Here is a 15,516-nt window from a genome sequence, read left to right as displayed (position 1 = left end):
TAATCTTACTTTTTTTTTGAACAAGAATCTTCTAACCTTCCTTTGTTTTCATTTTTTTTCTTCATGAAAGTGGTTTCCTATTGTCATCTTCCATAACTATTAATGGGAACAAGAATGGGTTTAATTCTATGGTTTAATTCTACACAATTTATTAAACAATTGTTCAGAGATGAAGAAATAAGTTTGTGCACATCAAGTGGATATGAAGTATATTTCAAAAACAAAAATTAACCGCACCATTGTATGGGGGATGCCAGAGTCAGAAATATGGAGAGAGGGAGAATTGCTTCCCCATTTGGGCAATAGCACAACACATCCTATTCTTCAACATGAACTATGATGACCTCATATTTCACATAACATATGGGAAACATTCCAAGGTTTTATGTACTTTTGCTTGGTTTAATTGTTTTTATATTCTTGGTAATAAAATGGTCAAGAGCAATATTGATCCACTGATGAAGTCAAAGATGCATCTAAATTTAGTTTTTGCAGTTCATCTGTTTTTTTTTTTTTTTTTTTAAATTTTTACATGTGTAGATGTCTCAGTGTTGTGTTCAATGCATGTGTTTGTGCTCATAGCGAATATCCTATAACCATGTCATATATGTGGATGATTTTTAGGTCGAATTTCTCCCATATCATTATCGTCTACTATTTTTATCTCTCTAATAATGGCTAATTTTTTTCCTGTTTCCATATGAAGCAGTCCACAAGATCATGGAAGGGGATGAGTGGAGGTGCTGCCATCATCCAAGATAGATATAGAGGTTTCCTTATTGATTTCAATGTATGCTAAAAGAACTGAATTGTACCAACTACCAAGGGTTTTTTTGTTCATTTTTTCATTTTGTTTTTTATTTAATCTTATTTTATCCTAACTAATATTTCAAAAACAAAGTAAGTGAGAGCGGTATATAAACATGAGAGGTATTAGGGTATTTTGAGGAATGGTCCGAAACAGCGAGATAATAAAAATAGGAATAAATCAGGAATATCAACGGAGCATCGCAACAAAGTTTTTTAACAGGAAAATTGAGAATGAGGTATGTGGTGAAGGCAACAGCAGCACTGTAAAAGCCGCATAGAGTTAGTGTGGAACGTTAGTCTTTCACTTCGAGATAGAGAAATGAAAAAAGGGGAAGGGTGGTGATATCCATGGCTGCCAGGGAAAAGGAGAAATGTGGTTGATTCGAATACCAAGGAGGCATCATTAATTGTTAGTACAACTGGTTATCAAAGCGACGACGGTGCAACCACTACAAATGTAGGGATTTTCTACCATTTGCTTCTTCAATTTTCGTTCCTCAATTCTATTTTTATATGCTCATTCCTCCTTTTGATTTTCTATTACAGGTTTTTGCTCCTTCATCAAAAAGAAATCATCTCATACTAATATCCTCAACAGCAAGTCTAAATGGAGTTTCATATTCTTCAATTATATAGTTAAATATTTTTAATTTTAACTATATATTCTTCAATTTGTATACTTCTATTTTTTTTCTTTCTATTTCATGCTTTTTTTTTTCTTATCATTTTTTCTTTGATTTTGTGTTTCATCTATGAGCTGACTCAAAATTAAAGATCCAACCTATAGATTGGAACTAAAGACTAAATGCATTTCACTAAGAAAGGATACATAATGTAAGGTGACCGACACAGTGGCCGCGAGAGGACAGCTAGACTCACGGTGGCTTTGCTGAGGGTGCAACCCCCCTATTCTCACTCTTTTTTGGTCTTTCTCACACATTTTTTGGTTTTCTTCTATTTGAAAGATTCCAATTTTTTATTTCATTCTACATTTAGTAATTTTAACTTTTGTTATTTTATTTATTTTTTGCTTATAAATGGTATCATGATGATATTCTCATATTGGGTCAAGGCAGCAAATGGATGTCACCAGGTGATATTCTCAACAAGTGGAAGGAAATTATGAGATTTGGAACGACGATCATGTCCATAAATCAAAAGTGGATGAAAAGCAAACAAATTCTTCCAATAAAAGTGAAGAGCTCTCTAAAGTTAAAGTTACATGTGATGGATTCTATAGATTTGTTTTTGACTCAGGAGGTATTTAAGCTATAAATTTGAGGTCGAATTCTCTTGAAGAGGGAGAGTATGATGTGATCCTAAAATTCTCTCTCTTGACAAGAATAATAAAGTCATTGTGGAATAAAAGAACCAAATTAATTTTGGGTTCAAAGTTTTATTTTCGTAGGTCATGATATGTCTGTCTTGTTTTGGCTATATCTGGAGCTCTGGATGTCCGTTTGAGGTGATCTTTAACTCGTTGGAAAGCTTACGAAATTCTCTACATTTCATCTGTTTGACTCAAGAACAAATTCGGAATATTTAATGGTGTAAAATGAGTTGTAAGTTGAAAATGTGGTTAAAGTGTGTAAGCTGAAGAATTAAAGGTGGTGTTTGTGGAATTATAACGTCTAGACATAATAAGCCTTCACAAATCAATGTGTAAATGAATATGTAACCTCCTCATGCATTGATCAGCCACCAACTTTAAAGATCCAATTAAATTGTAACCTCTTTTGTAATAACTAGCCACCTAGGAGCAGGGCCGTCTCAACAAAATCGTAGGCCCGGTTTTAATCTTTTAAAGAATGTAAAAAAATTTAAATTTTGGGCCCCAAAAAAAATTAAATAAGGCACTATAAAAATTTATTAAAAAACATGCTCCAGTGGGACTTGAACACATGAGACCATGCATTTATTAAAAAACATACTCCAGTGGGACTTGAAGAGAGACCATGCACACATAAGCCAGCAGCCGCGCCACTGAGACAACATGATCTATTTGTAAAATTTCGCTTTTCAACATCTATATAACAATTAATTTAGTGGCCTACAAATAAAAAAATTTGTTTTGGGCCCCAAAAAAACTGAGGCCCAGTGCCATAGCCCAGCCTCGACGGCCTATGGGCCGGCCCTGCCTAGGAGTTATAACACTAGTTATGCTATGATTGTAAGCTTTTCAGCATCCAAGCCTATTTCCTATATAAAGGGGGCGAAAATAATGAAGAAGATAGAGAATTTTGAAAAAAAAAAAATTATGATGAGGTCTTGAGCTCATTAAGCATGTGGAAGGAAACTATAAAAAAAATGCACAAAAAAAAATGAATGTTTTATTCATTTTAATTCCATGGTTGCATGTTATTATTCTAATTGAGTAATTGGGCTATTAATCCAAGTGGCCTATCGTTATTATTATCATGTTTAGTTTATATGCTACAGTTTTGGAAAATAATTGGCAGCAAGTGGTTATTTAGTGATTTACGCATGGAGAGGTAATTAGTCACAAGCTGCTGATTCATGTTCTAAGCTCACAATCACAAAGGTCAATAAGGTGATTATTAATTCCATCGGTTACAGAATTGATGTGGCACTTCATTGCAAAATTTACGTTGCTGAAACAGCCCAATAATCCAATTCAAGATTTCCATGCATGGCACTACAATTATTGGATTTGATTGGCCAATCATCAGTTTAGACCAAGTCACATTTTGGGCAAGTAGTTTCACACCTTTTGGACTCCAGCATGTTACCTAGTAATTTTATATTATTAGGAAAATAGTTGTTATTCTTAATATGTTATTTATATCTTATTAAGTGTCATTTTAATTTATTAGGGTCCATTGGGTTACTTTGTGAGAACTCTATAAATTGTAAGTTTCTCAATGAAATAAAATAAGTTGAATTTTGTAGAATTTTACACTTATGTGTATTGAGAGCTTTGTCTCTTGTGGTTTTGGATTGAACCATCCTTGATCTTATCAAGAAATTCTTTTCTTGTGGCGATCGTCGCATCCACCGGCTTATCACTTTCTTGGATTAGAAAGTGTGGCGTCCTTGTCTATCCATTCCATTTCTCCACTTCATTTTAATTTTGAGTCATTTCACCTTTTCCACCAAAAAAATATTCATAGTAGCTTCCGACGGCTCCGCGACACTCATCACCAGGGAACATGGAAAAGGGACCGAAACTGGCAGATAGAGGTACATAATCTATTGACTGACTCACATAATTTAATTTCAGGACTATTTACATATAATTGTTTCTATCAAGTTAAGTGACTAATGCTGATTTAAATATATTTTTCTTTCAGATTTTGTTGATCATTTTGGATTAAAGGCCAAGTGATGAAGTTGATTTAACGAATATAAGTTGAGAGAACCGCTTCTTCTAATTCAATTACATGGAAGTAATTAGTATCATGCAAAGTTTATACAGTTAGACATGTTATCATACACATAAGACTATACTGTTACTGTTACGCCTGATGTGATGATTATAAAATCTTATCTCTGTTTACTTACAAAAAAGAAACGAACAACGATTTGAGAGATAGGTCAATAGAACATATGTATGGTCGTATCGTGTGAGAGATAGATAGATAGATAGATAGATAGATAGATAGATAGATAGATAGATAGATAGATAGATAGATAGATAGAGAGAGAGAGAGAGAGAGAGAGAGAGAGAGAGAGAGAGAGAAGAGAGAGAGAGAGAGAGAGAGAGAGAGAGAGAGAGAGAGAGAGAGAGAGAGAGAGAGAGAGAGAGAGAGAGAGAGATTTGAATCCTAGGATAGGAAAGGAGGGTACTAAATGAAATACAAGGAAGGGGTGGTTGTAGACAAGGGCTCTTGACTTCTATTTCTCCAAAATTTCTCAAACAAGAACATCACTTATATACCCCAGTTTAATTAACATTCCACTTGCTATGTTGCATTGACTTTTTCAATGAAAAATATCGCAAAGTATGAATTGCTATGTTGCATTAACTTTTTCAATGAAAAATATCGCAAAGTATGAATAAGTGATATGACTAATGTGTAAACATTCTTTCACTTTTTTTGAAATGTCTTCGTCCTTTGCAAGACTTATCAAGTTTTGTTCTTATTTCTTCTATCGGTTTGCCTTAGATTTTCTAAATTTTATATTTTGTGATAGACTCAAATGGCTCGAGAAATAATATAGAGCATATGTGTACTCGTTTCTGTAAAGGGAGATATTAAAAACTATATATTCTTCTTCAATTTTAACTATATATTTTTAATTTTTATATTAAATTCACAATCATTTATTTTCAAGGGTTAATAGGCTTTTACCCCCCCTGCCATTTGGGGTCTTTTGGTTTACCCCCCAATGAAAAAAAAACTTGGAGATTCCCCCTGTAAAATAAAGATTCTTTGGTTTACCCCCCTAACGCCAACAGTCAGCATCTGACTGGATAAATTTGATGATTTGACATGCTGACTGTGTAACGATGGCTGAAGGGCACTGACACGTCATAATTTTTTTATTTTTTATTTTTAATATTATGTTGAAAAAGTGAAATACCTAATATACCCCTAATGATAAATTAAAAATTCCAAATCTTTTTCTTTTTCCTCTTCTCCTCCATCGAGCTTCTTCTTCTCTTCTTCTCTCCTCAACAACACAACAACATTCCATAACAACAAAAAAAAACACAACAACAATTCCCTCTTCTTCTTCCCTCTCCAAATCCCTAATATTTTTAATTTTCCAAAAACAAATTTCGAAAAAATCCATCAATCTGAACAAGAAACTCAATCTGGGCAAGAGAAATTCGAATCTGGGCAAGAAACTCAAAATCGTGTCTGATTCGAATCTTACAAGAGAAATTCGAATTAAAATCATTCCCCTCAGCACCTTTCATTTGATTTTGATATGTAAATTTGATAAATTTGGGGATTTAAAAAATTGGGGGTTTTTGAATAATTCTTTTCCATCTGATTTTGTTTTTCTGGTTTGGAATTGAGTTTGAAGGAAGAAGGAAATGTTGTTGTTATTGTTGTGAGAGAAGATGGATAACAAAGTTTGATTGAGAGAAAGGGAGAAAAAAGAAGAACAAAGAAAGAAGGGAGAATAGGGACGAGAGAGAAGAGAGGAAAGAGGAAATGTTGATGTTATTGTTGTGGTATTGTTCTTGTTGAACAATCTGATTGTGTTGTTGTTGTTGAACAAAGTTTGGTTGTTTACTCTGAAATTTTGTTCTTGTTAATTCTCAAAAATGGATTAATGATGATGATTAAGAATAAAAATGGGTTGATTTTTCCATAATTTTTTCTTCTTCCATGTTTATGTTTGGGATGTTGAACATGAGAGGAGAAAGAGATGAAGATGATGATGATGTTTTTAATTTTGATATTTTTAAATTATTTTTGATAAAATCTGAATATTTTTTTTAAATTCCAATTAAAATATGAAAATTATATAATCTGAAAATTCTATTTTATTTTTAATTGTCAAAATCTTAATTTCAGATTTTTTCGGAAAAATTAAATATAGAAAAAATTCAAAAAAAAAATTCGAAAATTTTTATAAAATATTTTTCGAAATTAACAAAATTAGAAAAAAATTCATATATTTTTATAAAAAAATAAATTCAGGAATTTAATTTTCAAAACAAAAAAAAATAGATAATATTATTTTTTCGAATTTTTTTTATAATTTCCAAAAAAAATCTGGAAAATTTTCTTATTTTTTTAAGCATTAGGGATAGTTTAGGTATTTCACATCTTTAGTATTATTTTTTGTAAAAAAAATTATTACGTGTGCCACATGGAAATTAAAAAAAAAATCAAAATATAAATAAATACACAATCAACAAGCCACGTCATCTCATTTATCCAGTCAGATGACCTTAGGGGGGTAAACCAAAGAATCTTTATTTTACAGGGGGAATCTCCAAGTTTTTTTTCATAAGGGGTAAACCAAAAAACCCCCAAATAGCAGGGAGTAAAAACCTATTAACCCTATTTTCAACAACACATACACAAATTCAATTATTTTAAAAGAAAAAGTTAGGTGTTAGGATTCATAAGAAATTAATCCTTAAAATGTACATCTACTTAACTCTAGAACTACTTAGGTAAAGGTTTTCATTGTAATTTCATCAAGAGTACTCACAACCCCAAATAAGACATATGTGGTCACAACAAAAAAAGAAATACTTATCATAAAATTATTTTAAAACTACACATTTTAATTCTTTCTTCTTTTATATTATTTTTCTTTTTTATGTGTGTCTGAATCTTTTGACCACATAAGACTACTTCAACAATATTGTTTAAGAGTTGTGAGTCCAATTTGACTTGATTAAATGTAATATTGGTTAGAATTTCATCATCAATATGCAAATAAGAGAGAAAAAAAACCAGAAGAATTTCATCATTAATTAAGTTGTATACATTCTTATCGGCAAGAGTGGTGTAAAGAAAATTAAAAAAAAAAAGTGCAACCGTATTATTATTCAGCTGAAAATGTACTAATGAATATCATCATAGCTATACTAAAATCAAAATTATAATTAGGAAAAAAGACCTCATGTGGTCCCGTTTATAATTGGAGAAAGATAAAGTAAGAAATTTAGTCAACAATTAGTGATTGATGCTGATTTAACCTTCCATCTGTTTGATGGTTTTGGTTGCAATCGTGGATTTTCCTCTTTCTTTTGAACACATGGGAGTTATATGAAGGGCTTTTATGGTGCCGTTTAGGGTGGGAGACCGGTCTCCTACCATAGGAGACCTTTTTTTTTTTTTTTTTTTTTACAACTAATATGATTTTTTTTTGAGAATAATATGAGTGTTTATTGACCCTTAGATCAGAATTAAATGATTGAGATTAAAAACCCTCTTTTAAACAACACATGTTCCTTGCTACATGGTATCCTTTATATGGATTATTCATCTTCTCCAAATCAAAAGTGCAGATCCTAAATCAAAAGTGCAGATCTAAAAATTTTCCCAATAAAATCATGCCCAGATTTTTACAATTAAGTAAGCGCTTAATCAAGCATGGCCAACCAAAAATTCAATAAACATAAACATGATATTTGAATTTTCGAAGAATTTATGCATGCTGGGAAGACCAAAAATATATGCTTGCTGGGAATGTATGCAGCTTGCAGGGAACACACGAGGATGGTGGTGGTAACATTGTTGGGGAAGGGAACTAGGATTTATAAGCTTCTTAATCCTTCATGACAAAAACACCCTTTAATAAAATTCATTACAAATTCAATTGCTTTTTTAAAGTTCAAGATTAATGTTTTAAATATACCATCCTAGTGGGTCATGCTGCAAACAAATCTATGCCATTCAAAACCTTATTTCTAAATCTAATGGCTGGCATCGATTTTGAAATTAAAAAAAGAAAAAGAAATTGTAGTCTCCTACGGTAGGAGACCCATTAAGGTTGCCTACCGTAGCCAACGTCGGCTTTTATATAGGCTAGTGGGGAAACATGGCAAGAGAGTTTACAACTTACAACCAAACAACCGTGTTATGATGTTGTGGTCTAGCTGGTGATCCAAATTCAAATTAGAAATGCTACCTCTCCCGAAAAATGATTTCCTGAGAACATCACGACCTTGCGTTTCTCCACCTTATTATTTGCCAGCTACCCATGTATTGTATTAAAGGCCTCATTCTGACGGTTTCAAACGATTCCTTATAATTTCTTGATGTTTTCGTTCCCATTAAATAGCACCGTTCAATTCAAATTTATATATCCGTTGAATAATGATATTTACACCATCATTTTTGTATAAATATCTCGTGTACTTTCATTGTATTTTTTTTGTTTTTTTAAAAGAAGAAAAATGAAATATTGTCCCAAATACCCTTGTATAAATATCATTTTTGTTGTTAGTTTACTTTTAAAGATACGGTGTGCATGCACAAAAAAAAGGTGAGAACGTACGTGGTCTTGGGTTCGTACCGTACGTATATGTGTTTACACGAGAGAATCAAACAAGGTAGGGCCACTAGCGATTTTTGTCTAAGCTTGTAACTGTGAGGGAATCGATTTAATTAGAGATGGCAGAAAATAAGTGCTGCAAACTTTGACAGTAACCAAAATATCATGAATGGTCGACATCTATATCTTTCAAACACATCGATGGCGTTTCTTCTTAGCTCCAATACGTGGGTTTCGTAAGCTCTTTCTTTAGGTAACTACTGGTGAAGGTGTATTTTCATTCTTGTTTTAGTTGTTAAAAGTTAGTTACAAACTGTTACATTGACGGTGGTATAAACGTGTGACATAAATAATAAAATTGGGTAGTGTTGTACTAAAAACATAAATTAAGTAGTGGGGTGAACATCTCACGTTAAAGAGACTTATTTATCTCTCTCATAGGGTGTTTGTGTTCTAACTTCTAAACATTTGATGTTGGAATTCAAAACCAACTAGATAATCTAGCAACCTAAGTATATATAAATCACAATCAAAGCAAAGTACAAAGATAAAAATTGTAGAAGAACAAACAAATCAAGATTGTTTATCCAATTCGATCTAAATTAAGACCTAAGTCTAGAGAAGAGAGCAATTCTTCAATCTTTTATCAATTAATTTTTAAAAATACAAAAAAGCTGCAAGAAATCACTTTCAACAATCCACCTTAATTTCTATCCTTTTGTGTTTCTTATCTCATCTCACGAGAAGATGCTCAAGAAGACGAGAGAAAATTTGAATCATTTCACTTAAGAAATATTTCTATCCAAGATATTTAATGTGTTTTCCGACCCCTAATTTCTCACCCAAAAGCTCTCAATCTTTAACACTTAAGTTTTCGTAAAAGTTTATTCCTTTTGGTGATGTCAAACAACAAGGTAATAAACTCTATTCGTAAAAAATTGCTTATATACTAAACTACCCATATTTTAAAGTCAATATTTCATTACAATTCTGCACCTTGACTTCAAAACAACGATGAAGCAAATTTATCCACTAAACACTTTGTTGCTCTCACCAATGCTACAGAGTATCCATAGCACCCCGCTTCCAAAACTAATGATGAGTATTGTTACCACTATCTTTTCAGAGTGTTGTTGGGCATTCTTCGCAGCATCTCTCCAGGATGAGATTGAATATTCTTATCACCACCTCCCCAAGTTGAGGCTGAGTATTCTTACAACCGTCTCTCTAGGTTGAAATTTAGTATTCTTACCACTACCTCTCCGGACTATTTATAACTCTTTGTGCTTGAAGATCCACTTGAATTCAACTATCCTTAATATTGCCATAAGATGTATCATTACCTCTTTAACCCATGGAATGCCTTCCATAATATTGAAAATTTTCTTGAATATAACTACCCTAGATTTTTTTTAAGATAGTCCCACGAGTTTCAAGGTCTTACTTTCCTTGCTCTCAGTTGCTTCCTCGAAGGTCCTCTGTTACGAGTCTTCCACTTCTTCAGCCTAGGTTAGAGCATAACACATGAGGTCTCTATAGTTGTACCACTTTGGTGCAACAATATTATTCCTTTCTCCACATATATAGGAGTCATCATTGGTTGTTTTCTTCTAGTCTCACTAGTGAAAAACTCCACCTCTTTTATGTAATTAGCAATTCAATCACCTCCTTTTTGGTTCTAAGTTGATCTATATAGGTTTAAATGACCAAACTTGGAATGTCATATGCAATCCTTCTCATTTGATACTACAATTTTAAAACACTGAATTTCAACCGAATTCATGTTGATTTGAAATGTCATGTTGTATAATAAACAAATATTTTCTCCTAGCGAAAATCAAATGTTAACCGTGGGCCGCCCGTTACACTGGCCCACAAGAAAAAACAAAAGCCAACTGTTCCCGTGTTCGTGTACACATCGTAGTCACGTGCTTTAATTTCCCCCAAACTCTTAAAATAATTCCTAAGACCATCCCCAATGGGGTTATTGAATGCCTATTGAAAGCTATTGAACCATTGGAGAATTGCTTGTTGAGAGTGACATGGAGGAGTTGGGTGATTAATTCATTCAACAAGTTGAATTCTGCACAAGGGAGCCACGCGGCGCGCTGCAATTGTGAGAAAATTGGCGCGTGCAGTACACGCGCCGACAGGGCGCGTCAGCTGCAGGGAGGTGGGAGAGAGAAAGACTTTTGGTTGGATAAGGGACAGGTGGCGCGTTTGTATTGGCTGGCTGGATTTTAATTATCTTCATTTTTTGTCCTCAATTATTTCGATGGAAATAATTTTTTTTTTTTTTTTTTTTTTTACCAAAATTCATGATTTTTTTTTCTCTATAAATAGAGACTTGGATCATTTGATTTGGACACAGAAAAAAAATCAAGTTTTTCACTCTCTTAATCTTATTATTAGCATTTCTTTTGAAGTTTTAGTCTTTGATTAGTGAAATGGATCCCAATAACAATCAATTCAACACCCAAAATTCTTCTGATTACCCACTTAACTACCAAAATCCCAACAATTATCAACACCCAAATCAATTTCCCAACCAACATCCTCAAAACCCAAATCAATTTCCAAACCAACATCCTCAAAACCCAAATCAATTTCTCAACCAAACTCCTCAAAACATGCCTAATTTTGGTTTTGCCTCAAATTTCAATCACCCATCCTCTGTTCCAAACAACTTTCATCCATATTATAGATCTATGATGGGATATCCATCTCAAACACCCCCATATAATGGTTATATGCCGATGATGAATGAAAATTCTCAGAGTCTTGGTGAATATCCCGAATTTTCATCACAAATAAATCGTGGTGGAATGACAAGATCTAATGAAGTCACTCCAGAGGATACAACTCCTAAGAGCAAGAGAAACCAGCAACCATCATGGAACACCGAACAAAATTTGGTGTTAATTAGTGGGTGGATAAAATATGGAACATGCAGTGTTGTCGGGAGAAACCAGACAAGTGAATCATATTGGGGTAAAATTGCTGAGTATTGTAATGACCATTGCTCATTCGATTCTCCACGCGATGTCATTGCATGCCGAAACCGTTTTAATTATATGAGCAAATTAATAAATAAATGGGTTGGTGCTTATGATACCGCTAAGCGTCAGCAAGCAAGCGGTTGGTCGGAAGATGATGTTTTGGCAAAAGCCCAAGAAATATATGCAGGTGGGAAGAATGTTCAATTTACTTTAAAGGAAGAATGGCGTGCTCTCCGTGATCAACCTCGTTATGGCAGTCAAGTGGGAGGAAGTGTTGGCTCAGGAAGTAGTGGATCTAAGAGATCTCACGATGACTCTGTAGGATCTAGTGCTCGTCCAATGGGTAGGGAGGCAGCTAAAAAAAAAGGAAAAGGAAAAAAGAAAAGCAAGGACGCTGGCTTCGAGGAGGTGGAACAGGAGTGGGTTCAATTCAAAGAAATGAAGGTGCAAGAGATGGAACACTTTAAAGAGTACACTTTAAATAATTGTCAGTGTTGTCTAGTCCCCAATGTTTACTTTAAATAATTGTCAGTGTTGTCTAGTCCCCAATGTTTACTTTAAATAATTGTCAGTGTTGTGTAGTCCTCAATGTTGCTTTAAATAATTGTCAGTGTTGTGTAGTCCTCAATGTTGCTTTAAATAATTGTCAGTGTTGTCTAGTCCTCAATGTTGCTTTAAATAATTATGCATAATATTTGTCCCGTGACTTTTTTCACAAACTTTAATTTCACAGCCCATGGTATTCCTCACTAGCCCATGGTATTGCTTTAATTTCACAAACTTTTTTCACTATTTTGTCAGTGTTACATCACATGGTATTGCTTTAATTATGCATTCCAATATATATCGTGATGGTATTGCTACAAACCCATGGTATTGCTTTACTTTACTAGCCCATGGTATTGCTACAAACCCATGGTATTGCTTCACTCCCCGTGCTTCACCTATTTGCTTATATATATAGGGACTTGAATAACATTCATATCTACTTCCAACTTGAATATTGTTTAAACTATTTCCTTTCTCAAATTGCATTCCAATATCTACTTCCAATATCTACTTCCAATATCTACTTCCAAACACTATCAATGGATCCTTTTGGTTTTGATATGAAAGCCTACTTCGAAAAACGTGATGCTGAAGACACGTATATGGTCAACCGATTTATTCAGCGTCGAAAAAAACTAGAGGAAGGTAGTGGATCAGGTAGTGGATCTCGTAAAAAAAAATATTTAAATAGAGATCATGCAGCAGCTAACCAAAGACTCATTGACGACTACTTTGCCAATGAGCCTACATATGACGATGCAATGTTTCGTCGTCGGTTCCGGATGCAAAAACACGTTTTCCTTCGAATCGTTGGAGACCTTTCAAGTAGTGATAACTACTTCACCCAGCGAGTTGATGCCACCAACAAAGAAGGTATATCACCATTAGCAAAATGTACCACAGCAATGCGAATGTTAGCATATGGTGTGGCAGCAGATGCGGTCGATGAATACATCAAAATTGGAAGTAGTACAGCATTAGAGTGCTTACTTAGATTCTGCAAAGGAATCATACGACTGTATGAGCAAGTGTACTTGAGAGCACCAACCGAAGATGACCTGCAAAAAATACTACATGTTAGTGAAATGCGGGGGTTCCCAGGGATGATCGGGAGTATTGACTGTATGCACTGGGAGTGGAAAAATTGTCCTAAAGCATGGGAAGGTCAATTTACCAGGGGGGATAAGGGAACCACCACAGTTATTCTTGAAGCAGTTGCATCTCATGATCTATGGATCTGGCATGCCTTTTTTGGATGTCCGGGAACGTTGAACGATATAAACGTTCTAGACCGGTCACCAGTGTTTGATGATGTGGAACAGGGAAAGACTCCAAGGGTGAATTTCTTCGTGAATCAACGTCCCTATAATATGACATACTATCTAGCTGATGGTATCTACCCTTCTTATCCAACTTTCGTCAAATCAATTAGACTTCCTCAAAGTGAACCCGATAAGTTATTTGCAAAACAACAGGAGAGCTGTAGGAAGGACATCGAACGTGCTTTTGGAGTGCTTCAAGCTCGATTTAAAATCATCCGTGAACCAGCTCGCTTGTGGGACATAGCCGATTTGGGTATCATCATGAGGTCATGCATCATATTACACAATATGATTGTTGAGGATGAACGAGATACATATGCTCAACGTTGGAGCGATTTTGAGCAATCTGAGGGAAGTGGATCTAGTACACCGCAACCATACTCGACCGAGGTGTTACCCACTTTTGCAAATCATGTGCGTGCTAGATCCGAGTTGCGTGATCCAAATGTTCACCACGCATTGCAGGCAGATCTAGTGAAGCACATATGGACAAAGTTTGGAATGTTTTGAGTTTGAAGATCATTTGTATCGTACTAAATAAATTACGTGTGTGTTGTGTGCTTGTTTGTTGTCTTGCATTTTAAGCTAATCGTGTGTCGCGCGCTTAGTTTGTTGTATTGCATTTTAAGTTAAGAAAATAAAAATAAATTATTTAAAAAAATATTGTTTTTTTAAAAAAATTATTTGTATTATTTTAATTTAATTATAATCGATAATTATAATTTTATGCAATTATAAAAACAAAAATTAAATAAGAATAAGAAATAAAAAGTGGTGGGGTAGGGTGTTGAATGAAAACTATTGGAGTGGTAAAAATTGAATGGGTGTTGAATTAAGAGAGAGAAAATGATGTGGAGTGTTGGGAATTGAAAAAGTGGGTGTTGAAGGTTATTGAATAATTTTTGCCATTGGACATGGTCTAACAGATAAACATTCAAAAGCTACATACACACACACTATATATACTTCCCTAACTCTTAAGTCAATTTCAGCACTTGAATTTCGTATAAACCATAACTACTTACTACTAGTACTACTACATACACCCCACAAATGAAATCATCACTTGATGAGTCTAGTTACGTAGAGAACAAGTCTTCTTCATCAGAAACAAGTTGCTACGAAGAAATCTTGTTAGCATCAGCACAACCAAAGAAACGTGCGGGTCGACGAAAATTCAAGGAGACAAGACATCCAGTATACAGAGGAGTACGGAGAAGGAACAACAACAAGTGGGTTTGTGAAGTGCGTGTTCCTAACGACAAGTCCACGAGGATTTGGCTAGGAACATATCCAACACCTGAGATGGCAGCACGTGCACACGACGTTGCCGCACTGGCACTTCGTGGAAAATCAGCTTGTCTTAATTTTGCTGACTCCGCATGGCGGTTGGCGTTGCCGGCGACGAACAATGCGAAGGAGATTAGGAAAATGGCGGCGGAGGCTGCTTTGGCATTTGCCGTTGAGGACAGTAAGGAACAAATTATGATTAGTAATTGTGATGTTTGTAGCAGCGATAATGTTATGGAAGTTGATAATAAACCTTTGCAGGGACTGTGTGTGGAAGTTCCAGAGCAGGAAATGTTGCATGATTGGTTTAGGAGTATGGCTGATGAGCCTTTACGATCTCCTATGACTCCATTTATAAGATATGGTATTGGTAGGGATCACTCAAATAATGTTGATGTTGATCATGTTGATCCTGAGGTGTCCTTGTGGAACTTTACCATCTAATCTATGAGATGCATTTTGCTGAATACATAAATAGGCTTTAGAGCTTCTCCCATTTTGCTGTTTGTATTTGTAATTCTTTTTTATTTTGGTACATGTACTTTGTAATTCTTATAACATAAGATTGTGAAAAACAGTAATTTTCAACAACGATCATATTATTAAGCTGTTCA

The 15,516-nt window shown here is 34.4% G+C and overlaps 1 protein-coding gene, 1 long non-coding RNA gene and 1 pseudogene across 3 annotated transcripts; all 3 read left to right on the top strand.

The window, feature by feature from the left end:
- Positions 1 to 538: 538 nt before the first annotated feature.
- Positions 539 to 840, top strand: LOC146901559 (uncharacterized). Its single transcript, XR_015021293.1, has 2 exons — positions 539 to 624; positions 710 to 840. It is a non-coding gene; the product is annotated as an uncharacterized LOC146901559 (long non-coding RNA).
- Positions 841 to 11,453: 10,613 nt separating this feature from the next.
- LOC146901558 (glutathione S-transferase T2-like) lies at positions 11,454 to 12,494 on the top strand. Its single transcript, XM_085737067.1, has 2 exons — positions 11,454 to 12,228; positions 12,475 to 12,494. The coding sequence occupies exons 1-2, from the start codon at positions 11,454 to 11,456 to the stop codon at positions 12,492 to 12,494; spliced, it is 795 nt and encodes a 264-aa protein (XP_085593193.1).
- A 2,095-nt stretch (positions 12,495 to 14,589) lies between these two features.
- LOC146901557 (dehydration-responsive element-binding protein 1E pseudogene) lies at positions 14,590 to 15,516 on the top strand (annotated as a pseudogene). The gene has a single exon (XR_015021292.1). The product of XR_015021292.1 is annotated as a dehydration-responsive element-binding protein 1E pseudogene (transcript).

The sequence above is a fragment of the Medicago sativa genome, chromosome 8 (assembly GCF_051527215.1).
Source record: "Medicago sativa cultivar Bolivia chromosome 8, Bolivia_mono, whole genome shotgun sequence".
In the NCBI taxonomy this organism is placed as follows: Eukaryota; Viridiplantae; Streptophyta; class Magnoliopsida; order Fabales; family Fabaceae; genus Medicago; species Medicago sativa.
Note: the sequence above shows the minus strand (reverse complement) of the source record. Positions and strands in the feature narration are given on the sequence as shown.